At 37.0% G+C, this 26,830-nt stretch overlaps 1 protein-coding gene and 1 long non-coding RNA gene across 2 annotated transcripts in view; both read right to left on the bottom strand.

The window, feature by feature from the left end:
* The window catches only part of LOC134679242 (protein Jumonji), a 104,647-nt gene extending 92,767 nt beyond the window's left edge, over positions 1-11,880 (bottom strand). The window contains exons 1-2 of the mRNA XM_063538129.1: positions 11,821-11,880; positions 10,999-11,101 (exon numbers count right to left, since the gene is read on the bottom strand). Coding sequence (XP_063394199.1) covers positions 10,999-11,069 — 71 coding nt within the window. The 5' untranslated portion in view covers positions 11,070-11,101; positions 11,821-11,880. The remainder of the gene's footprint in view (positions 1-10,998; positions 11,102-11,820) is intronic.
* Positions 11,881-20,097: 8,217 nt separating this feature from the next.
* LOC134679314 (uncharacterized) lies at positions 20,098-26,102 on the bottom strand. Its single transcript, XR_010100314.1, has 5 exons — positions 25,980-26,102; positions 25,505-25,597; positions 24,503-24,619; positions 20,905-20,958; positions 20,098-20,168 (listed from the first exon to the last, which is right to left on the bottom strand). It is a non-coding gene; the product is annotated as an uncharacterized LOC134679314 (long non-coding RNA).
* Positions 26,103-26,830: the final 728 nt, after the last annotated feature.

Here is a 26,830-nt window from a genome sequence, read left to right as displayed (position 1 = left end):
TGTTGATTATCTTGCTTCGAAAGGTATCGAGCATCAAACGACGACGCCTTACAGTCCTCAACAGGTTGGAGTCGCGGAACGCACACATCGTTCAATTACAGAAAAGGCGCGGACGCTGCTAGCTGAAAGCTCACTGTCAAAAGCATTCTGGGAAGACGCATTTCAAGTTGCCGTATACCTAAAGAATAGGTCTCCTCATCGAGCCTTAGGTGGACAAACTCCGTATGACAGGTGGTATGGTCGTAGAGGTGATCTTAGTCACCTGAAAGTGTTTGGATGTAGAGCACTTGTCCATATACCCTCGTGTCACAGAAGGAAATTAGATGTCAAGGCACAGGAAGCGATTTTCGTCGGTTATTCAGAAAATCCAGGTACTTATATATTTAGGGTTCCTGCTTACCCACGAAAAATGTTTATGTCCAGAGATGCAACCTTTTTTGAGAATTGTTTTACAGAGCTGAAGCAGAGGTCACCAGAACCTGAGGTACAGTCAGACTCTATTTTATTGTTCGAAGATGAAAGAGAGACCGAGTCTGAAAACTGTCAAGATTGTCAATTTTATGACTGCGACGAGAGCAACGACCTGCACCACCGCCTTCGCCGATAAATCTAGAAAGTGCCGAAGATTTAGTATCTATGGAAGAGCGAGAGCCCTTCAGTGAACCACGGCTACCTAGTGCGGATGAAGAGCCAGCAAGTGTGGAAGAGGAATCTCATACTGAGCCGAGATACCCCTCAAGAGATAGGAAACCACCCGATTTCCTAACTTACAACGTGTCTACGGCTGATTCTCGAGAACCTACAACATATCTTGAAGCTACTCAAGCCGATGATGCAGATAAGTGGAGGCATGCTATGGCTGATGAGTATAGTTCATTGAAAAAACTCCACACATGGGACCTAGTAGATAAGCCTAATAAAAAGGTGATACCATGTAAATGGGTTTACAAAATTAAAAAGGACGCGTACGGTAATATAACCAAGTATAAAGCGAGACTCGTCGTGAAAGGCTTTCATCAAGTGGAGGGAGTAGACTACGATGAGACGTTTGCACCTGTGATTCGCCATTCTTCCCTCCGCACTTTATTTGCTTTAGCTGCAGAGATGGGGTTAAAAATGAAGCACTTGGATGTCGATACCGCGTTCCTAAACGGAGATTTAGAAGAAGAAGTTTTCATGGAGCAACCACTTGGTTTCATCGAAAAGGGCAAAGAAAATAAGGTTTGTTTGCTGAAGAAATCCCTTTACGGCCTTAAACAGGCACCGCGAGCATGGAACAAAAAGTTAAATGAAACGCTTTTGAAAATAGGTTTTATAGGAACTCCTTCCGAGCCTTGTGTATATACGAAACTTTTTGGTAAGGAACTCGTGATATTGGGTATTTTTGTCGATGACATAATTGTCTTCTTTAAATCTGATTCGACGTTTGACACTGTCAAAACGAATTTGTCGAAATATTTTTCTTTGAAAGATCTCGGAATATTAAAATGCTATTTAGGTTTACAAATTGAATGCGATTCCGAGTGTGTTAAATTAAATCAGCGGAGTTACATTCTTTCCATACTGGAAAAATTTAACATGAAGGATTGTAAGACTGTGGATACTCCTCTAGTTAAAAAGAATATGGAAAGAAGAACTGATGGTCAAGAAGGTGAGTCTTATCCGTATCAAAACTTAATAGGATGCCTCATGTATCTTACGGTAAACTCACGACCCGATATCGCTTACGCTACGAGCTATTTAAGCCAGTTTAATACGTGTTTTACTAAGGAACACTGGAATGCTGCGAAAAGGGTTCTGCAGTACCTCAAGGGTACTTTAAATTACTCCTTGGTTTACAGGAAGAGTGGAGAACCTTTAAAAGGCTTTAGTGACGCGGACTGGGCAAATTGTCCGATTGACAGAAGGTCGTACACTGGATACACTTTCAAGTTAAGTGGAGGTCCAGTATCCTGGGAGTCCAAGAAGCAGCCTACAGTGGCTTTATCTTCAGCCGAATCGGAATATATGGCACTAGCGTCTGCCACGAAGGAAGCATGCTACTTACGACGGTTTATCTTTGAGATAACAGGTAAATTGCATATAGTTAATTTAGCTTCTGACAGTCAGAGTGCCATCAACCTCGTTCGAAATCCTGTACACCACAACAGGACTAAGCATATAGATACCAGATTTCACTTTATTAGGGAAAAGGTGTCTAATAATGTTGTTAAATTAGAATATATTAAAAGTAGTGATATGCCTGCTGATGTACTAACGAAGCCACTAGGACCTATAGTACATAAACGGTGTATACTTAACTTAGGATTAGAGACTTAAGTTTTTTTTTGTTTGTGTTTGTCTGGCACAACTTCGATTAAGGGCGGCTGTTGTAGTTTGTAACCTTCTTTGTGTAGACAAACGTTAAGTCTTCTATTTTCTATTTTTGATATATTTTAAAATTGCTTAGTTACCTTACTTCGAATAAAACACTCGTGTCATAAACATCTCTTTCTTACTTTATTTTACAAAATACCTAATTTTTACAACAGACTGATTGCATTCAAAATCGATATCCGAGGTGCAAAATATGGTTTCAACGGCAATATTTAGATTCTACACTTTAGCCGCGTACTTACTTTACTACCTGCATTACGCCACCCTGCTAAAAAAAAGGTTATTTCTCGGTATTGCCGTCAGAAACATGTTTCGAAACCTTTGGGCACCTCAGATATCGATTTTGAACGCAATCGGTTAATTGGAAGAAATGTCCCATAAATGTCCAGAAAAAAAAGGAAACTTCGTCTGTATTGCCGTCGGAAACATGTTACGGAACCTTTGGAAATCTCAGATATCGTTTTAAAGTGCCAACGATCAATTTAAAAAAATGTCCCAAAATGGAATGGGACATCCTTCAATACTGACGTCAGAAACATTTTTCGCGACCTATGGTCGACATCGATTACGAATATGAACGTAATTGGCCAATTTCGAAAAAATGGTTTAGTTGCATGGTTGATTAGTACCGGTGGCCACATTCCGGCTCCATCATCAGACCCTGAGTACTATCTTGTGTCAAAGATCTTGTTGAGACGAATAAAACGAGCCTAAACACGAAGTGGTTTAGTTGCATGGTTGATTGGTACTGGTGACCACCTTCCGGCTCCATCATCAGATCCTGAGTACTATCTTAAGTCAAAGATCTTGTTGAGCCGAATCAAACGAGCCCAAACACGAAGTGGTTTAATTGCATGGTTGATTGGTACCGGTGACTACCTTCCGGCTCCATCATCAGACCCTGAGTACTATTTTGTGTCAAAGATCTTGCTAAGACGAATAAAACGAGCCTAAACACGAAGTGGTTTAGTTGCATGGTTGATTGGTACCGGTGACCACCTTCCGGCTCCATCATCAGACCCTGAGTACTATCTTGTGTCAAAGATCTTGTTGAGACGAATCAAACGAGCCCAAACACGAAGTGGTTTAGTTGTATGGTTGATTGGTACCGGTGACCACCTTCCGGCTCCATCATCAGACCCTGAGTACTATCTTGTGTCAAAGATCTTGTTGAGACGAATAAAACGAGCCTAAACACGAAGTGGTTTAGTTGCATGGTTGACTGGTACTGGTGACCACCTTCCGGCTCCATCATCAGACCCTGAGTACTATCTTAAGTCAAAGATCTTGTTGAGCCGAATCAAACGTGCCCAAACACGAAGTGGTTTAGTTGCATGGTTGATTGGTACCGGTGACCACCTTCCGGCTCCATCATGAGACCCTGAGTACTATCTTGTGTCAAAGATCTTGTTCAGATGAATAAAACGAGCCTAAACACGAAGTGGTTTAGTTGCATAGTTGATTGGTACCGGTGACCACCTTCCGGCTCCATCATCAGACCCTGAGTACTATCTTGAGTCAAATAAATACATATAGAATGTCAGGTCGTTTCAAATATTTTTAATCCTGTCCGGTAGTTTATTAAACTGTACCATTATAAATTATAATACTATAAAAACAGTGCTAGGATCAAAGTCTCTCGTTGCGGTTTACACGCACACAGTATAGCGTTTTACACGGCGCCCGCCGCACACAATGATAAAAAACCTCGTCGTTGCCGTTGAAAATGTGCGGAGCCGACCGACACACGTCCAGTGTTGCCAGGGCTCTGGAGTCATAAGTTACGTTTCGTTTCCCTAAAAGTCACGTTTTTGCTGCTTAAGTCACATTTTGTAGGTAAATCGATTTTGTTAGAAGAAATTCAGAAAATAATATACAGGGCCTTTTTAGACAACTAGCCACATTGTGCAAGGTGATTACTTGATTAGGTAGGTCATACTGAACAACTTTTTCTATTATATGAAACTAACCCCGAAATCCCAATAAAAAAATGGTTGTCTGTACAGTCGGTTTACGGACGATAATTTTGCGTGATAATGTCATAAGAAAACGTGGCCGTAACGTTACCATGGAGATCTGTCCACAACGTGACACTTTTTCGTGCATGCACCGGTGTTCATCGATTTATAAGACATTATCACGTCAAAAAATTGGCTTTCCCATAGAAATTTCGACATCCACTCGACTAAAATGTATGAAACGGCCAAAAAAAATTTTTGTGATTTCGGAGTTGGTCCCATAGAAAAAGTTGTTCAGTATGGCCTACCTAATCACCTCGCACAATATGGCTAGTTGTTCAAAAAACGCCCTGTATTTCACAAAAAATCTACTAACTTTACATGAGTTTTAGGGTTCCGTTCCTCAAAAGAAAAAACGGAACCATTAAAGGATCCCTCGTGCGTCTGTCTGTCTGTCTAGCCGTCGGTCACAGCCTATTTTCACGGATACTACTGGACCAATTAAGTTGAAATTTGGTACACATATATGTAAATTAGTGCTCCAAAGACGGACATGTAACGTAAACAAATGAATTTTAAGCATGGGGGCAAGCACTTTTGGGGGGTAAATGATAAAGTTAAAGTTACAAATTAAGTCACAAAAATTGCCTCAAGATCGTAAGTCACACACATGTCACACGAGAAGGCGAAAATTCACGAAAAATGTGACTTTTGTGACCATCTGGCAACACTGCACACGTCCTGCCTCTACAAGCTCTGCCGCGGCACTGAGCTGGCGAGCGCGCGTCATCGGTAATATAGAGTAGTTTTCAAAAAATTGCCAAAAAATTATAGTAGAATTTCATAAACACTAATGTATACCAACAGTATAAGCAAACGTTGCAGATTGCTTGAGTATGAAAATGACTTCGATATTAAGTAGATTTTCGTAGAAATTGACACTTGTTTCGGAGAGAAAATTGAGTTCGTTTTACTTTGATTTTCTCTTTCTCTAAGGTATGTAGGAAAAATATCGTTTGATATGCCTAAAGTACAGGGTATTAGTAATACAAAATAGCCAGGTTTAGCAGAGTAAACTTCTCAACATTTCCAAATAAGAGCTTGCCGTTCAGTGCTTCACGGGGTTTTTCGGAAACGACCATCAGAAAAAAATTCATTACTAATTTAATAAGTCCTTTTTCTAATATTTACAACGATATTTAAAAAGATAAGAAGACGCTTTTACTGGAACAAGTACTCATTGTTTCTAATAATGAGCACAAAGTCCTGAATTTCGTCGACTAGTATCATCAATTTTGCATTATTTCGACTTTTCTTGTAAGAGCGCTCTTAAGCATAACTTACATGTCCCAAAATATTGCCTGGCATACAATTTAAATACCAATAGTGAGGAGGCTGCAGAATTTTATGTCTGGTATTTAACTGATCATTACATATACACAGTAAAATATAACTTCAAAAAAAAAACATTCTTACTGCCATACATATGTAGTAAATGATCACTAAAATTAAAAATCCATTTTAATGTAAAATGATAACCAAATTTGTTACATCTTGCTATTCTATTACAGCAAATAACACCAAAGTAATCATTGTAACCCAAAAATAGTAAATAACCACCAATATTCAAACCACATTTTAGTTTAAAATGACATGCATTTTTTTACATCTCGTTATTCTATTAAATTAATTAATCCACTTCGATGACCTTTTTCTAGTACATAGAATTTCGTTTCTGTAAGGACCGCAGTTCTAACCTAACCTAACCCACTTTTCTAATAGCATTTCGATTCTGTGAGGGTCACAGTTCTAACCTAACCTAACCCACTTTTCTGATAGCGGGTCCGTTTTGTGAGGATCGCAGTTCAAACCTAACCCAACCCACCCAAATGACGTAGAATTTAACGTACCTATATTAACATAACAAAAAGTACTTTAAATAGAGATGCCTATTTGTTAAATTTGCGAAGTGACAATTTTGACTAAACATCTTTTTGGAATATAATATTAGACAATAAAAAACGTTTGCTAAATAAGTTTTTGTCCTAATAACATTTGACAAAGTAAAATCATGCCAAATGATAATTTGACCAAATAAATTATATGCGAAGTGTAACTTTGCTAAAGGTTCCTTTGGGAAATGAAACTATTGCGATAAGTTTGTTGGGAAGTGAAATTTGGCGAAACGTATTTGGCCCAAACGAAAGTACACCTCCTAAGGCCCACCGTACTACTCGTATCATAGTCAGAGTATTTATTCATGAACAATACAGGATTGTGTTTGAAAATACATTTTCACCACACCAACAGGTAAAAGATCTCTTTGCATTTTATTCACATAAGTATGTGGTCAATAGGGTGATTCACTTTTGTATGGAGAAAAAAAAGTTGTAATATTTTTCCTGGCTTTGCTCACCAATGGAGTCTCCCCACACTAAAAACTATCTATTTCAATTTTCAAAAGAATCAAATAACGTTTAGAGGTTGCACAAGTTGAAAAGGTAGAGTGAGAACCCCATACATTGCGTGAAAATGAACTATTTTCTAAAATGACAAAATATAATGAACTAATACTAAAATCGGATGAGGAAACTGGATTTTGCGTCTAAAACACGATAAAAGCACTTTACCTTTGGAAACAGGTGAATAAACTGAAAAATCTTAATTAGAACATTTATCGAGTAACCAAAATCCAAGTTTACTACTAATTTTAAAATTTATTTATATGTAGAAGGTTCAGTATCACACTACTCTCCGATTTGATGGTAGCCGCTTAAACAATTTTCTACCCTCCGATGTAGAGTCGTTGGTTATTTGAAAAATCTTTGTTGATGTTGTGCAACCTCTAAATGTTGACTGTTTTTTTTTTAACGTATAGTATTTTTTTATTAGTTAGAACAAGAATTCGAGCCAGTATACAGCTAAATAAACCAGTGTCTTAAATTTTTGCAGCTCAGTCTATACCCCCCAGAACCGTGACGAGCGTTCGCGTTTGCCTTATGTCTATTTTTGTACGGGATTTTCAACAGCGCGCCAAGCGGGACGTTTAGGAAACTCAAAATCCCATACTAAATTACGTCACGTTACTTAACGCAAATGCGTACGTCACGTCACGCTATTCAATAATAACGCTCGTCGTCGTAAATTTAAGAGTTAGACTCTTGTCGGTGTAGCTCTCTCCATTTGACTCTATCCAGGGCCGCCTCCTTGATTTCCTTAATAATAACGCTATAACGCTATAAATCAAAAATTCGGAAAAATGAAACACCCTAGTGGTCAAGTAATCAAATGTAAATATTGAGTTCTTTTCTTATGTTTGCTAGTTGAATTGACGTTTAAATAATGTTTTTGAATGATAAATATTTAATTAAATTCATTTGGCTTGATTTGGTTTGTTTTTGTTCTTATCTTACAGTTAATATTTTCATCCCTTTGTTAACAATCTTCTATACTAATAGTTCCAGTTTAGCCTTTTGTGACGGAAGGGTAACTACGGAACAAATGTGACAATTAAACCGACAACACGAAACACAATAGAGCCGTCCAGGATGAATTGTATGTGTAGGTTGTAGCAGTGTTGGGCGTAATTAATTACTCGTGTAATTTAATTACATGTAATTAAATTGTTTGTAATTTAACTACATAAAATTTAATTACATTTAATTAAATTTTCTGTGTAATTTGCAATTTTAATTACATTAATTAGTAATTAAATTACTCAATTACTTTTCATTTACCTTTTTAATAATATGCAAATATGAACAAATTTAATATACTTGGAGTCATTATAAAGAAAAACCTTTATGAATTCCATTATACGCTGGATAACGTTATACAGTGAAACCTGGTTAATTGGCACCTGGATAAATGGAAAACCTCAATAATTGCAACCAAAAGTCCGGTCCCGGTCCCTTGAGACCAAAAGGCCTCTATAATTGAAATTTTGGAACCTCTATAATTGCAATTTAGATTTTAGTGCTTTTCGTAATTTTGCCTCTGTAACTGACCACATCGTAACTTAAGACCTCTATAATTGACACTGCTAAAAATCCGTTATTTTGCTCTTGTTTTTACCTCTATTATTGAAACGAGTCTTACTTATTACCTCTGTAATTGAAATAATGTAGTTGTAGACAGCAGAAACAATATTTTAATAGCAATGATCACTTTATTTATATCTCCATCCAGAATTCAATTTATTTATTGGGTATCTATCACAGCCTGTAATAGTTTAAATCAATAAAAAACAAAGTATGCTTTTTACATTCTAATAAAACTTTCTTCTACAATTCCAGGGATTTTTTAAAACCCAAATGATAAGAAAATAAAGTGGTAAAATTAATGTAGTGTAAAAGTGCAAGTATCGACACAAGCAATACCAGAAACCCAGAACGTAAGCGTGTAAATCTACTTTAAATGGTTATTTGCACCTCCATAAAAGAAATTTGTCAGAACGCAACCTCTATTAATGAAAACCTCTATAATTGACACAACTATTTTTAAAACCTCGTTAATTGACACGACCTGCTTAAATGAAAAACCTGGTTAATTGACAAAAACTGGCCGGTCCCTTGAGATTGCAATTATCCAGGTTCCACTGTAACATATTTTTTATCCCGGGAATCATACCTTTACAGGGTACTATGTGACAAACCACGATTAATATGGCGGTCGGCGCTTACGTCGCGTAGCACCGCATTAGTATTGGGGCGCCGCTAATAATGACGTAAGCGCCGACCTAAGGTGCCTTTCGGGTTGGACTGTAGCAAAGGGGGGGCTGGGACTTTTCTAAATGATTGTAATGTGTAGATCACGTCAAAATAAGCATCTTTTACTGAAAAAACTTTTCTCTCAAATAAAAAATGGCTGAGTTAGACGCCTCCAAAGATTGATTTTTTTAAAGGGAGCTGGGACTTGGAAAATTTTCATCGCAAGTAGTGGTGTCATTATGAAATATATATAAATATATATATATATATATATATATATATATATATTCATCTATATATATTTCATAATGACATATATATATATATATACGATATGTATGGAAAAAAATTATCGCGTCATTGGAGGAAAAGTAGGTACCTTAATTATTGTAAATGAACATCTTACTGAAAGAAGACATTATTTCGATTTAAAAAAACAAGTTAAATTGCATTTTAAATAATTTCATGGTTAAACCGGGAATCGAACCCGCAACACGAGAAAAAATAAAATACCTTGTACCAAAAAAAATATTCTCACATTGAAGCCTTTCGATCGGTATGACAAAGCTACAAGGTATTTTTTTTTCTCGTGTAGCGGGTTCGATTCCCGGTTTAACCATGAAATTATTTAAAATGCAATTCAACTTGTTTTTTTAAATCGAAATAATGTCTTCTTTCAGTAAGATGTTCATTTACAATAATTAAGGTACTTTTCCTCCAATGACGCAATAATTTTTTTCCATACATTTTTTTTCAAAAAAAATTAAAAAAGTATGAATGCAATTTAACTAAGTTTTAAAAATAAAATGAAGTCTTCTTTCAGCAAAATATGCTATCTATGATATTTAAGGTACTTTCCCTCCATGTGGCATCGCCGTGGGACGCCCTGTATATATATATATATTAAATCTTTATGAAATATATTTCAAACGATTGTAACGCACAGAGCACGTCAAAATAAGCTACTTTTACTTGAAAAACTTTTTTCTAAAATTGAAAAGTGCGGACTGTATCAAACTTATTTCTAAAAGTTTATTAAGAAAAAAGTGAATATTTTATCAAAACCTTGTAAATTATTCTGTTTTAAAACCCCTGTTTTTTTATTCTCAAAAAAATTCCCAGAAACGGCCCTTTGATACAGTTCGCCATTATCAATTTTAGAAAAAGATTTTTCATTTTAAGTCCCGACTCGCTTTAAAAACATCAATCTTTGCAGGCGTCTAACTCAGTCATTTTTTATTTTAGAGAAAAGTGTTTTCAATAAAATATGCTTATTTTGACGTGATCTACACATTACAATCATTTAAAAATAGTAACCCTCCCTTTGCTACAGTCCAACCAAAGTTAACATGGACAATGTTGCTTAGTCAAATTTAAAACCATTCAAAATGTTCATCTGATTTTGGAAATAAAGATGATCAAAAACTTGCATTCTATAAAAGTAATTGTAATTCAAAAAAGTAATTAATTTAAAATTTTATTTACAAAATGAAATTCAAAATTTAATTACTAATTACATTTTGTAATTGTAATTAGTAATTAAAATTGTATCTACTTTCCACATGTAATGGAAATTATTTGTTGGAATTACATTTTGTAATTGCAATTGTTAATTAGAATTCAATTACTTTTTGCCCAACACTGGGTTGTAGGAGGGCTTGATTTTCAAGTCGGACGCGTTCAAAGTTACAGGTCCATTCACAAGAGCTGTCACGAATGGAATGAGGGATGAAAATATCTATGCATGTTGATACACATTAACCAATAAAATGGTGGCTCTGACTGTATACCGGTACACAGGTGGTAGGTGTCACTCGTACAATGAAAGTTTCATTCATTCCATTCGTGCCTGCTTTTGGTGAATCCACCTGAAGGCCCATATTCACAACAGTTGACCAGTCTGATCTCGCTGCGCGAAGCTGCGCTGAGCTGCGAGAAGGGTAGTATAAACATACCCGTTGGTCGAGAGAGCAACGCTGAGAACTGGCGATGGCGCGTATATGGTGGCGGCTACCACCTCGACCATGCTGCTAGGTCTGCTAGAGTTCCCCGGTTCCTCTGTGGAGTAGAATGGAATGTAGCTAGGCTGCTTTTCGTCGAGGCGGAGGGGAGGGGAATCAACCAATAGAAGTGGTTGTAATCAACAATTTTCTCCGCTCCGCTGGGTTACAACTACAACCAAGCTTTACAAGCTTTGCTTACATAGTTTATTGGTCCACGGATATATGTATGATCAGTTGATCACGATCTATGTAACTGTCTCAGAATAATTATTTTATTATTATGTCTGTCCTTCGGCTTGAATCCGTGAACTTTCGGCCCGCTTCGCTAAACGAAGTTGCCGCTTTACTACGGCTCCGTGGAACAGAAAATAATATACGAGTATTATATTGTTATCGATTACCGCGATAGTTACTCATGAAATTAAAGTATTGAAAATCAATATACAATATATATGCGATATATTCCGTTTCAGAGCAATTCTCAAAAAGTTTGTACTTTTCGATCACATCTTAGATTTTTATAAAAACTGGTATGCTGAACTGAGGATTGCTCTTCAATAGTTTTATTTCATGAGAATATAAATAAATAATATACACAATTACACACCTCGGCCAGTAAATAAGAAAGATCTTAGATCACATTCACATGTCATTTTCGGCTGAGGTGAGGTTACTTTACTGCCCTAGGTCATGTGGTCAAACCCGAACCATAGTTCTTATTTAGCAAAAAAATAACTACTTATATTTAAAGAAATAATCTTGACATGACAATACCTTTGGCAGCGAGAAATGAAGCGATGGATTCTAGTGATGCGCGACGCGAATCCGGTTGCGCTGCGTCTAATCAAAATGCACATAAAGATTTAAGGATCAAAAACTTCATTTTTAAACGCTTCTTATAAGTGAGGAAAATGGGGACTAAGTATGTTTGAATAAAGAAGCGGTTCAATTTAAGAAGGATTTTAATCTTCTCGGGCAGAGATGTTAAGATGAGAGCCGGTGTAGCTGTAGCTACTTATACAGTGTGGAATGATCATTCAGCTTCGCTCAGACCAAAAAATTGCCTCGGGTAAAAATGGGTCACTTTATGCCCTTGTTGTACAATCTACTATTTCATGTAATGTCATTGAGTTTTTCATTATTGATTTAAATGCCATCTAAATGAGTGGCCTTCTAAACGTTACGGTCACGTGATCGCGGTACGCTGTATCGAGTTTATAATTTTTTCCCCACCTCAAAAAGTGCCCAGCGCCGCTAAAGAAGGTTTCACTTCAAAAAACAACGGGTTGCACTCCGAAAGTGCCGGCAGAAGTGAAAACTCAATGACATTGTAACAGTTTTTCGATCAGATCACTTGTCCGTCTTACGTCTTACGTAATCTTACGGTCACGTTACCTCTCGCGAGTTTAACATTTTTTCCCCATCACAAAAAGTGCACAGCGCCGCTAAAGAAGTTTTCACTTCAAAAAACTATTGATGAGTAACGTGCCTGAAAAAAGTTTTCATTTGCCGCCATTTCACGTAGAGTTTATCTTTTAATTAGTTTATAAGTAAAAAAATATCTTGTTTTGTTGTTGTTAAGGTAAGTATAGCAAATAATACAGTAATTTTATACATTGAGCGTTTGCGTCAATTCCGGTAGTTCAGAACCGCTACCACCAGTTTTGACATTGACAGATACTCTCGCGTCTAAGTAACTTACTTTCTATGTATCTCGCTCGCACTCGCATATTAGTGCAAGCGAGATGTATAGAAAGTAATTTACGTAGACGCGAGCGTATCTGTCAATGTCAAAACTGGTGGTAGCCGTAGGTACTGATTTTTTGCAGACTGTTTATGATGACACGACAAGTTTGAGACCTCGAGCGCCGAACCCAACTTTGTCAAAAATCGAATCAACCGCGAAAATTTTGTTTATCTTTAGATTTGGACAATTATAACCCTACGAGGGGCACACCGAAATTGACGGGAATTGTTTAGTTTAGGCTGAGTTTGATACGCGTATAATCTGCAGCTAGTTTTTTTATTACCGATCATTTCGGTGTGCCCCTCGTAAAGGACTAGTTCTTATTAATATCTTCTCACGACGTTTTTAAAGTACCTAGTCTAAATTTGCTACAATACGAGACCTTTTTTGGGGGGGTAGGCACGATACAATCTCGTGGCTATCGGGCCAGATTTGTTTGACCTTAGAAACAATTGTGCCAAGCAGCATCGCCTGAGACAAAACTACATACTCACTGCCATTACTTAGCCTACGAATACAAGTTAGAAAAAAATATAAATTTTGAAAGATTATCTCGTAAACTGTTAGATGTACAGAGACGATTCTAGTGTCACATTGTAGAAAATTTAGTCTACTTTAAAAACGCTCTGAGAAGATACCATCAAAAACAAGTCTTTTAGGGTTAAAATCGCCCAAATGTAAAAGAAAACCGAAAATTTAGCGGTTTTTACGATTTTTGACAAAGTTGCGTTTGGCACTCGAGGACACAAACTTGGATTATTCATTGGGCCAACATCATAAATAAGTCTGAAAGAAATCAGAACTAGCGGATTTGACGCAAAAGAGCCAAGTTACAAAATTCGACAAAGTTACTGGATTAAAATTTCGTTTAAGATGTGCGATAGAGATATTTCGGAGACGCTACCTATCCGCGAGTTCCGCCAGCCAGAGAGCAAAGTGCCACAATGTCGGCTGTAGGATGAGGTTAGTGATTATATCATAGAAAATTTATAACATGTGTGTAGATAAAGCAGTGTATGTAACTACTATAATTAGGCATTAAAATTCGAGTGTGGGTTTATGAAACGAACGCAGTGAGTTCATTATGTAGCAGTCACATAAACTACTATAGGCTACATTCCTACTAGTCAAATCAGCTTCTTTTTTAACCGACTTCCAAATCTCAAAGAAGGAGGTTATCAATTCGGTTGTATGTTTTTTTTAACCGACTTCCAAAACCCAAAGGAGGAGGTTATCAATTCGGTTGTATGTTTTTTTTTCTTTTTTTTTATGTTTGTTACTCCATATCTCCGTCATTACTGGACTGATTTTGAAAATTCTTTTTTTGATTGTATGTATATGCATACAGATTGGTCCCGTTTTTATCAAAACCCAGTTCTGATGATGGGATCCATGAGAAATCGAGGGAACTCCTCAAATCTTAAAGGCATACATATAGCGATTTTTGGGTTTTTATCGACAAATTAAGCATATACATCCAAAAAAGTGACATTTGATGAAGTGGAACTGCTGATGATGATCAGAACGGAACTCTTCAACGACGCATAGTTCACGTTTGGCGATTTGTCCTCTTCGTTATGTTTGTTAAGCAAGTTAAGTTTTTAAGCCACATTTTTGTCAAGCTTGAGTTCTGATGATGGGATCCATGAGGAATCGAGGGAACTCCTCAAATTTTAAAGGCATGCGTATAGAGATTTTTGTATTTTCATCAGGAAATCAAGCATTTTCATTAAAAACTGTCGCATTTGATGAAGTGGAACTGCTGGTGATGATCAGAACGGAACTCTTCAACGACGCATAGTTCACGTTAGGCGATTTGTCCCCTTCGTTATGTTTGTTAAGCAAGTTTAGTTTTAAAGCCACATATCTGTCACGGTCGAGTTCTGATGATGGGATCCATAAGGAATCGAGGGAACTCCTCAAATCTTAAAGGCATACGTTTAGAATTTTCTGTATTTTCATCATAAAATCAAGCATTTACATTAAAAACTGTCGCATTTGATGAAGTGGAACTGCTGATGATGATCAGAACAGAACTCTTCAACGACGCATAGTAGGTACACGTTTGGTGATTTCGAATTTCGATTTTGACTTGGACTGGGACCCGGACTCGTACCCGGATCCGGTTCGGATCCGGACCTGGACTCGGACTCGGACCCGGACTCAGACCCGGACTCGGACCCGGACCCGCACTCGGACCGGGACTCGGACCCGGACTCGGACTCAGAGACCCAGACCTTGACCCGGAAAACCACTATGATACCTAAACTAAATAAACCGCTATGATTATTACCTACCATAAAATGTAGGTATAAAGTATGATGATGCCAAACCCCTTCCGCTCAAACCCCCATACAACGCATCGCATGCGCCGTTAAGTGGGTTAGGTTAGGTTTGAACTGTGATCCTCACAGAACCGGACAAAAGTGGGTTAGGTTTGGTTAGAACTGCGAGCCTTACAGAAACGAAATGCTACTAGAAAAGTGAGTTTGATTTAGGTTCGAACTGCGATCCTCACAGAACCGAACTGCTATCAGAGAAGTGGGTTAGGTTAGGCTAGAACTACGACCCTTACGGAAACGAAATGCTACTAGAAAGTACTGGTTTTACCTCCTTTTCTAACTACATAGTGCACCATCTACCATAATCTGTCACCGGGCCCCATAGAAGTCGGTTTTTTTTTTCTTAAAAATTATTTTTTTTTTTTATTTTTTTTATTTTTTTTTTTATTTTTTTTTATGTTTGTTACTCCATAACTCCGTTATTACTGGACCGATTTTGAAAATTATTTTTTCGATTGAATGTATATGCATACAGATTGGTCCCGTTTTTGTCAAAATCCAGTTCTGATGATGGGATCCATGAGGAATCGAGGGAACTCCTCAAATCTTAAAGGCATACACATAGTGATTTTTGGTTTTTTATCAACGAATCAAGCATATACATCCAAAAAAGTGACATTTGATGAAATGGAACTGCTGATGATGATCAGAACGGAACTCTTCAACGACGCATAGTTCACGGTTGGCGATTTGTCCTCTTCGTTATGTTTGTTAAGCAAGTTAAATTTTTAAACCACATTTTTGTCAAGCTCGAGTTCTGATGATGGGATCCATGAGGAATCAAGGGAACTCCTCAAATCTTAAAGGCATGCGTATAGAGATTTTTGTATTTACATCAGAAAATCAAGCATTTTCATTAAAAACTGTTGCATTTGATGAAGTGGAACTGCTGATGATGATCAGAACAGAACTCTTCAACGACGCATAGTTCACGGTTGGCGATTTGTCCTCGTCGTTATGTTTGTTAAGCAAGTTAAGTTTTTAAGCCACATTTTTGTCAAGCTCGAGTTCTGATGATGGGATCCATGAGGAATCAAGGGAACTCCTCAAATCTTAAAGGCATGCGTATAGAGATTTTTGTATTTACATCAGAAAATCAAGCATTTTCATTAAAAACTGTTGCATTTGATGAAGTGGAACTGCTGATGATGATCAGAACAGAACTCTTAAACGACGCATAGTTCACGTTTGGCGATTTTTCCTTTTCGTTATGTTCGTTAAGCAAGTTAAGTTTTTAAGCCACATTTTCGTCAAGCTCGAGGTCGAGTTAGAGGGAGCAAGTGATAGTGCATGGCTGCATCCCTTGGAGTGGCCGGCGTTGGCCCATCCTGTAGAGGAGCCATTATACGCAAGCAAAATGTTAGTAAAAAAGTGGGTGGTTTTACCTCCTTTTCTACATAGTGTACCATCTACAATAATCTTTCATCGGCCCCCATGGAAGTCGGTTTTTTTTTCTTAAAAATTATTAGAACTGTCAAAACGATCTGCCAATATGGAATTTATATGAAAACAAATGTAGTGACGTCATGGTAAACTCACCTACTTTTTATATTTCAATCCGATTTATTAAATATAAACTTAAAAATAGCTGTTATCTATGTTTTTCTAATAACTATCCGATGTTTTATTTCGTGCACGGTTTGAAATAATTTATTTTAAGTACAGGAAACATCCCTATTAAAGTATAGTGGACTGCTGTGTATAGTAAACCGTGTACTTTAAGTTTAATAAATTATTGTAACTTTAGTGCCGATTATTATTAATTATTATACCTACACCCGCTACAACTGTCTTTATCTTAAGTAGTAGCGGTAGTAGTAGTACGAGTACTAGTAATCAGTAAACACTTTGTTGTACAGAAATTTCACATGAAATTTAGATAAATTTTGAACTTATCCCTATAAGGCCCACTTGCACCATCCCACTAACCCGGGGTTAAGCGATTAAACCGTAAACCCAGTGTAAAATTGTACTGGTAACCATGGTAACTCCAGGTTTAACCGGTTAACCCCGGGTTAGTGGAATGGTGCAAGTGGCCCTAAGTGATCTTTATCTCTTTATATTTATTGATGTTGTTTCTACTGTGTTTCTTCACGGCAAATGAATTTGTATTTCTACTTTAGGGTGGTATTCCATCTGTCCAATTTCTTGGTCCAATGTCATTGAGTCTCACTCTCTCATTAAGCAAACTTTGAGACTAAATAAACATCGGACAAAGAACTTGGACAGGTGGAATACCAATACACTTACTGGTTTCAGTGGGAGGAGGTCTCGGTCCTTTGAACCCGGACGGGCCCGCCTTAGACGTTGACTCACCTATTAACAAATAATAAGCACAGGATAATTTTAATTTACCTCTACAAAAAAGTTTAGAATGGAATGGAAATTAAAATGAATCAATAGTACATTGTAGGAGAGGACGGAAAATCGCTAAAAGATGGACGAGTGAGTTCGAGGGCCGACACGTTAGTGGAGGCCCTCGAATAATACGAGTCCATCTTTAGCGTTTCCGGCCGAGGCATTACATAGTGCTTTTCACGACTACTGCGAGGAAATAAGAAAACATTTGCATAACTATAAGTACTAGCCCGCGATTTCTCTGGTAGCAAATTACTAGCCACTGCCTGTACTGTCTCTTGAATTCCGGTAGGCGTCAGCGTAAGAATATCATTTTCTTCACTAGAAGAACTCATTTTTATAGCGAGCGTACGCGTTTCTTATATTTTTTAGTCAAACATAATTTACACTATCCAATTCAGTAGGTATTTTCATCCCGCCTTTTTTTACTTTTTTTACCACTTTTAAGAGGCGTTTTTCTGTTATTTGCTTCAAACCGACTCTAAAATTAGAAGCGTTTTTGCTAATAAAACCACAAACAGCTACAAAAGTACAAAACGCCTTAAGCGTGAACTGAATGGATAATTGTTAAAAAAAAATGAAGTGAATGGTTTTGATATTTCTTTTTTTTTTAAACAAGAAATTGGTGCTATAAATAACCTAATTTTATTTTTGAAGGAAAAAGTTGCGCATAAAAAGACCTTTTATTGATTTTTATGTTTTAAACGATACTCATTGCTGTAGCGAACTGTCACCAATGACAGATGATGACAACAATGAAACATTGTAGTAGTGGTGCTTCAGGTGCTACAGCTATTGCCTACTTTCCAGCTTGGTTTTAGACCATCTATTGCCACATTTCCGAACAGTGGCGTGAAAAAGATATAGCGCGCCGCGGGAAACTTGAAGATATGGTGGTCGCGCGGGTTTTTACCTTTTATCTAAATTACTCTAAAATATATCTCTGTTCTAAATTATATAACTGCTGTGGTATGCAGGGCAACGTTATAAGTACAACAACATTATATACCTATACATTATATGCAACATTAGGTACCTACGATCGAAACATTAACGTAGACGGACGCATTTAACAACTAGGTATACAATAATTGTATAGATAAATATACATGGATTGGATATACCTATAGAGGTATAATATTCTGTAAACTTTAAAATTATTGTTAATTGTCTATTTAGTATTTACCTACCTATTAAGTAACTTTAACTTTTGTGTGTTTTTCTTTTAATGTTAAAACTAAACTCGAGTCTATTGGTTCGTTTTTAAATGTATTTTAGGTATAGTTAGAACGTAAAAAGTCTGCAGCGATTTTGATAGCCCACGCAGTGCAAGTGTCATTTTAAACGTCAAACTTCTATGAAATTATGCCGTACAAATAACACTTCCACTGCGTGGGCTATCAAATCCGCTGCAGACTTTTATTGGTGCGACTATAATAGGTTTCTTTAGAAATAATTATAATTTTTGACAGATGCATAGTTATGTACGTAATGTATCCCGTACACGCAGAAGTTTATTTTATAACTCGAGGTCAATATCTACATTCCAAGGTCAATATCTTAACATTTTATTTATATTTTAGCTAAGTAATGCATTTTTTAAACCTAACGAATTGAATGTGTTTTTCTTAATGAGTTTAAGTATTTTATTTTTACAATGTGTATTAGGTACCTACTTTATTATCTTTTTGTTTGCATTCTTTTCTTATATAAAATTATTTACTTAAATTATTGATAAAGAACGCCCTTTTTGGTCAAGTTAGGATTACATACACACACCGCCACCATAATTTTAGCTAAAGCAAGCTGAGGTTCATGGTCGAGTCGGCTCATCTCGCCCTTATTATCAGAGCTCGGCGAGGGTGAGCTGTTTTCAGAGTTTACACAACATGGACATGCCTTGACATTCGATGGTATACCGGGTGTGGCCTGTAACATGAGCAAATAATGAAAACATAGATTGGACTCCTCAAACGGTGACACTTATGTTCAACAATTTTAAAAAATTATGAAGTATTTGAATCCCTATTTTTCATACATAATAACTATTATTTTCAATGGACGCCATCGCCACGCCATATCATTTTGATTGACGTTGCTTGTCACGCCTTTAAAAATAACGAAATTTTCAATACATTGCGTCTTGGAATAAACTTTAAAGTGTATTAAAAATCAAACCACAAGTTATTTTTAAAAGTCGCTGAACAAATGTTGGTCAGTATGAGGAGTACAGCCTACAGTTAAATTTTTTGCTCATATTACAGGCCACACCCGGTATGTGGTGTAATTTAATAACTAAAGAAATTATTTTATTTAGGCTGCCTTTCCGCTACGATCTTTACGTCGCCATTAAAACAAATGAATTTTATAGCAAGCTTTATTTGTATACATCTTCAAATAATATGTATATCCATCCATATGCTACTAATAAAGTTTATTTGTACATAAGGCATTGTCATTTTAGTTTAATTATAATTAATAAAGTTTTATTTTAATATTTCTTTCTAAGGTGTATCTATATTAATATCTACACTTGACATAAGTGACGTCAAAATGGGTCACCCCTGCCGAGCTCTGCTTATTATACACATGGTAAATATACTCACTGCTTTCAGAGGGTGGCGGACGTGGCACTCTGAAACCGGACGGACCCGGCGGCTTCGGAGGCGTGTCGTCTAACGAATAAACAAGATAAATTATACACACTATACAGGGTGTCCCAAGACTATGGGACTTCAAGGGAAAGTACTTTAAGTATCGTAGATAAGGTATTTTTTAAGGTATTTAATTTAAAAAACAATTTAAACTGCATTCATATATTTTTAAATAATTACATAGTTGAACCGGAAATCGAACCCGCTACACAAGAAAAAAATATACTGTAGATTTATCACACCGATCGAAAGGCTTCATCATAAGGATGATTTTTTGCTAAATAACATAGTGATTAGTGTCATAAAACTCATAAATAAAAGAAACACCATGAATTTTAACATTTGATCTGAGATTTAGCGAAATAATCAAAAGAGTGTGGCTTTGTATTCAACAGAATGGGACTCATTTTGAGCATTTGATAAATTAAATTGATTAGTTTTGAATTAAAAATGTTAAAATTCATAGTCTTCCTTTTATTTCTGACACCATGTTGTGTTAGCAGAATATAATCCTTATGATGAAACCTTTCGATCGATATGATAAAGCTACAGGGTATTTTTTTCTCGTGTAGCGGGTTCGATTCCCGGTTCAACCATTTAATTATTTAAAAATCTATTAATGCAGTTTAAATTGTTTTTAAATTAAATTAATTACTTTCCCTTGATGTCCCATAGTTTTGGGACGCCCTGTATATCAGTCAAAACCATAAAAGTTTTTTAAGTCATCTCCACACCGATTTCGAAACAAAATTAGTACCTTTGTTCGTTTTCGGGCCCGCTTTCCTGACTGCTGGTTTAGGTGGCTTTTTACCTGAAACAATGTCAAATATTATTTAATATTGACACACAATTTACGCTTAGGTATCTTTTCTGCTTTACCCCCGTATTCATATAACTTAGAAAACGCCTGTTAAGGGACCATAGGCAACTTTGTATGGAGCCTTGCCCCAAAACCAACAGAGTTGAGAGTTAGGTCATGAGACAGGTAATTTCTCTGTACTTCATTTCGTTCTATTGGCACCAAGCGGCATTCCATTGCAGAACTGAGATATTGGTATTTAAGCCAAAATGTATATTTTTAGGGTTCCGTACCTCAAAAGGAAAAAAAGGAACCCTTATAGGATCACTCGTGCGTCTGTCTGTCTGTCCGTCTGTCACAACCTATTTTCTCGGCCTATTTTCTATAAAAAATAACATAAAGGTCATAATTTGTTTAGGTAATACGCACCACAGTTATTGATTATAGAGACTTGTGAACACGAAAATTGGCCTGATGACAGTAACAAAGAATATACAGTGTGTGTCTTTCATAGCGACACTAATTTTAAGGGCTGAAAGTATAAGTCCTAATGAACTGAAATTAGCATATTTAGTTAAAAAATTTAAAATAAAAATTTTCATTCAAATTAATTGGGCACGCAATGTATCAGTAATAAATTAAACTTAACAATTGACATGTGATTTCATTGAAATTTCGCTCTTAGTGACATCCTGACACCTATTACAATTACCTACATCGTACATGTCGGTGACACTTTTGATTGACAAGACCGTCAAAAATCATGACAAGTGACTTTGTTCGTAAGAAAAGGACTTAACCTGCTATCGCGAAACACTTTGCGAAGTTTTTCCTCTCTTTCTCACTCACAAAAGTTGCTTGAGGAGAAACTTCGCAAGTGTTTCTTGGTCAAAGTTCGATTAAAAATAAAAAAAAGATTGAAAAGTTTCTTTATTAAAAAAATAAAATTAATCTCTGCGATTCACTCGTCGAAGATAACGATGTTCGATGTGACGTCCTTGCATTTCGATGCAAGTGTTGCATCGGCGTATGAGAGACTGATGTACGCTTTCAAAATTAGTGGTTTTTGAAACGCGTCAGTTATTCTGTTCCGAAGATCTTCAACAGATATTTGTAGTTTCGAATACACTTCTTTTTTATGGCCCCCCATAAAAAAATCTAACATCGTAAGGTCCGGTGAACGCGAACGGGCCGGCCAACGTCGAGGCCCAAACGAGGTCTACCGAGCCAGTGGTTTCCAAACATTAAGTTCAAATGATTACGCACGCGAACTGGTGAATGTGCCGGAGTTCCGTCCATTTGCAATTATAATTTTATTTTATTTATCCTAGTATAATTTCTTCATTACGAACATGAAGACGGGGTCCATTTGCCAACGGTTGGATTCTCCCAGTAATGGGCATGACTTCCCGGACACGCTGCAATGCACCAACTATGACTCTGGGGTTTTGCGGAATTCGACGATTTGGAAATCGCTCCCGATACAATGTTAACGCTAGTCTAGCATCTTGCATAGCTTCGCCATACATTAGAATCATATCCGCTAATTCTTGCGAGGTATAAGGCGATGGTCGTGGCATTTTGGCAAGAAAATTATGACATGACAATTTCATGAAAAAAGTCACCTACGTCAACCTACCTGCATCCTGTCATACCAGCCAGTGCAGTCAAAAGATTGATGTAAGTAGGTAACTTTGTGTTAACTAAGAAGGCGGAATCAGATAATCGTTTCGTTTAAGTACCGATTGACAACTTCACATTGATTGGGTTGAAGTGTCAAGATAACATCGAGTTTGTTGATCAACACAGGCATTCCTAATAAATTTAATAAGCATGTTTGAACTAGGTAATGTGATTTCTAAGAAGTGATAATAAATGTATGTGCAGTGATTTTTGATATCAGTCTAGTTCAGTGAATAATGCGATTCATAAATGTGGTGGCTAATACACAGAAAGATTTGTTGATGTAAATTTGTTGTGCTAGTGTGGTCAAAATCGCGTATGTTTTAAATTGCAGTGCTTTCTAGTGGATAATTCTGTAAATAAGTTAACGTCGGCAACAGTTCCGGGTTACTTTAATGTTTTGATCGAATTTAAATGGAAACGAAACTAGCTCTTACTCTCTGAAACGTCAAATAAATGTTTGCATTACATTGCTGCTCGAGATTTTTTTTTTTATTAATTACTCTTAATAATAAAAGGTAATCGTTATATTATTTTGATAAAACTGTTAACAGCACTTTAAACTATCGTTACTTAAAACCAATGTCGTTATGAAAGACACACACTGTATGTACATATATATTGCAATTACAATTACTTGACACTTACGGTGCCGGGCGCCCCGTTTCCAGTAGGTACAAAATGAATACACATACGAAGAACACATTCTTGGCAGTGAATGTGTTAATTTATCTGGATTATATTGTTTACCGAGCGTTAAAAGGTATCCGTTTTAGCTTGGGCAAAATGCAATCATACGAGTCCGGAAAGTCCGGATGTTTTCTACAGGTTACGTTTCTCAACAGATTCTCTTGAAGTTTTGTGAGCAGATTCAAGAATTAAATAGAATTTTCCTACTCGTCGACTATAATTCTTGAATTAAGATTTCTTATACCAAACTTCAATTGGGTATTTTTAATGTATGGGCTCCCAACTCAACTATAATATTCATTTTAGTCGAACACAATACACAGTCCATTATAATTTTATATCCTCTAACTCCTCTAAGTAATTTGTACTGCAATCATATGCCGATGCCGTAATATAGATCAACCCGTTTCTGAATCTTTATCATTATCATGTCGTGTGCACATAAAAGATTTCCGTTCGTGTCCGCTATTCAAACTGCCAATGTAGCCGTGAGTTAATTTAGTCCCCTCACGGTCGCGGGCATTTTAATACGACCCCCTAATTGTTATTCCGGGCTAAGTAAACAAGCACGTATGCACTACCGTGCAATCAAAAAGCTTTCGTGATGCCGTTTTCGCGCTGGTGCTTTTATAAACATAATTTGTCACTAGCCTATATTAAAAGTGTTCACGCTTTATGCTGTGTTTCCTCGAGAGATGGGCGACGATGCGTAGCGAGGTGCGTGGTAGTTAAAAACGAAAAGAAAGGGCTGCGCTGAGCGAATATAGGTACCTAAATGAAGTGGTTGTTAACAAACAATACAAACGCAAACAAGTTACGCAAGTAAACATCCTCGCACATCTCTGGTGGAAACGCAGCATTGCCGTTTGAACTCATGCATGAAGGTTAATATTAACTGTTCATGATGCCGTACACATGAGAAAAATTTACTTGGAGACCTTTCCGAGTGCACACTGGCACTAACAATGTTAAAAACGGTCAAAATTCATGAAAATCCTTAATTTGGCAATAACTCGAAAACCGTGCCACTTTTACTGGGGTCATGTTAAGTTGGTTTGGGTCCTCTTGGCCTGGTCTACCTCCAGTGTCACTGTGACGTGTCACTTATGGGACAACCTGTATATTCAAGTCTGTGATCATATCCGTGCATGTGTAGGTAAGATAGGTGTACGAATGGACTTACCTAGTAGCACATTGTTACGCAGCCGTCGTACTATGCCCCTGGTCTCGGAGGGCGCTCGCGCCGAGCGGAGAGTGGACCAGCGCGCGTCCTTCGGCAGCCCTTTCTTTAGCTGCCGAGCTGCGAATACAACATTCATATAGTCGTTCGATTTGTAGCTGGCCCCGAACGGCTAAACCTTTGTTAAGTAAAACCGCACATGCTATGCATAAAAAGAGGTTGGATTTTGGGTTGCTTTAACCGGTTCTTAAATTACGACTCTATGGTAATCGGAATTCAATATGAACGAATGGAATAATATTTTGCGAGGCTGTGTGTGGTGTGGTCCCTTTACGTTTACTCGTGTGCGGGAGTCTCAGCGAGTCGAACGCTACAGAACCAGTCTAGAATGTGTCATCGAGATGCGTAACAATGCGCACTAAAATTGGTTATTTGAGCGTTGGACTAGCCCGCGCTCAAGTGCCAATTAGAATTATACGACACGAGCGGTTTTACTTAACAACATACTATGACAAAGGATTAGCCGTTCGGGGCCGGCCAGCTAGAACGACTATACCTAACCTTTCATAAGTATGTGGTGGTCAATTGTACCTTGGTCACAACCTCGGTTGTTCTGTATAGAGCAGAAAAAATCTTCAAAAAAAAAATATGACTCAAAATTCAGGTCAGGTCAGGGTCCTTATTATACAGAGACAAGTAAGGAGACAAGACTTTAATTGAACTGATAGTACACCTATGTTCGAATCCCAGTAATAATCCATAAAATAAGAGTTATATTTAAAAACTTGTATGGAATTTAATTTTCGCTCATAAGTCTTATAATAATCAAAACATCGAAAAACGTAAAACGAAAGGGCATAGTTATGGTATATATCAAATTAAGGTAAAATATTTTCAATCAATAGCCTGAGGAAAATGGGGACTACGATTGTATGGAGAAGTGGTTGTCCCCTTTCCTCTTAATAATAGCCATACACATACATATAAAGAAGGAAAGGACAGTACCTGTTGCGGCGGCAGGTTTCTTCTTGTACAACCTGTAGCTCAGGCGTGCCGGGCTCGACGGCTCTTTAAATGTAAAGCTTCGCTCATCAGTGGCTAAAAAATACATTTTTATCAAAAATTTGACGTCCCGTCTGGCCTACTGGGTAGTGACCCTGCCTATGAAGCCGCTGCTCCTGGGTTCGAATCCCGAGGGCATTTATATGTGTGATGACACAGATATTTGTTCCTGAGTCATGGTAGATTTATATGTATTTAAGTACATATTTATATATTGTACATAATGTACATATCGTTGTCTGAGTACCCCCAACACAAATCTTCTTGAGCTTACCAGTCAATCTGATCGTAATGCGATCGGAACAGGCGGGTCAGTGTACCAAATTATTCGTGCGTAACGTTCTCACTATACTTTAATTGTAAATTCATTGCTTTACGTTGGTAAATATAACAATAAATACTTTAAATGTATTCTTACCTCTGGACGCTGCCCTTAAAGTGGATTTGTCAACAGTACTGTCGCTTCGGTCCCTCGTGACGGTTTTCTTTGGTGTGGGCGCACGTTTCTCCCTTACTGACGGTTTCTCATTTTTATCTGTACCTAACAAGAGATCGGTATGATAAATTCAAGTTAAATATTGTTTACACACTATTGCTTCACATAAAATATTATATGAAATTCGGGTTCGATGGGTGCTATTTGGTTTGATGTTTAAAAAGTGCGTTGCACCATAGTAAGTAAAGCAATGGGACACAAAATGGGGTTGTTGACACATCTAAATCTAGTTAAATAGATGAAAATGAGCAAATATCACAACAAATTGGAATCTTAAAAAATATATGGGAATAATAAATAAATACAAGACCACAAAGTTTCGAAAAAGTCATTTTTTCGACTTCAAATAGGAAAAAAATAATGGTACCATTCGATTCGTTACAAATGTAAAAAAATATTGTATGCCAACAATATACGTAAACGCAATATTTCACCGACAAAATCGCAATTTCCTTGTTTTCCATACATCAAAACGGCATCTATCGTTACATCGTGACGTCACGATGTATTGCCATTTTTAACCGACTTCAATTTCATAGAAGGAGGAGGTTCTGTATTCGGTTGTGGCTATGTTTTTTTTTTTATCTATGCTCATCGATTACTCCGAGACCCTTGGGCCGATTTGAGTAATTCTTTTTTTGTTCGAAAGAAGGTACTTCCAAGGTGGTCCCACATTAATCTGGTGCTGTTCTGATGATGGGATCCATGAGGAATTGAGGGAGCTCCTCAATTTTTAAATGCACATGTACGGTGATTTGGGTGTTTCCTTAAGC

This window comes from Cydia fagiglandana, chromosome Z, assembly GCF_963556715.1.
Source record: "Cydia fagiglandana chromosome Z, ilCydFagi1.1, whole genome shotgun sequence".
Lineage (NCBI taxonomy): Eukaryota > Metazoa > Arthropoda > Insecta > Lepidoptera > Tortricidae > Cydia > Cydia fagiglandana.
The sequence above is the reverse complement of the archived record's forward strand: the minus strand, read 5'-3'. Positions and strand labels throughout refer to the sequence as shown.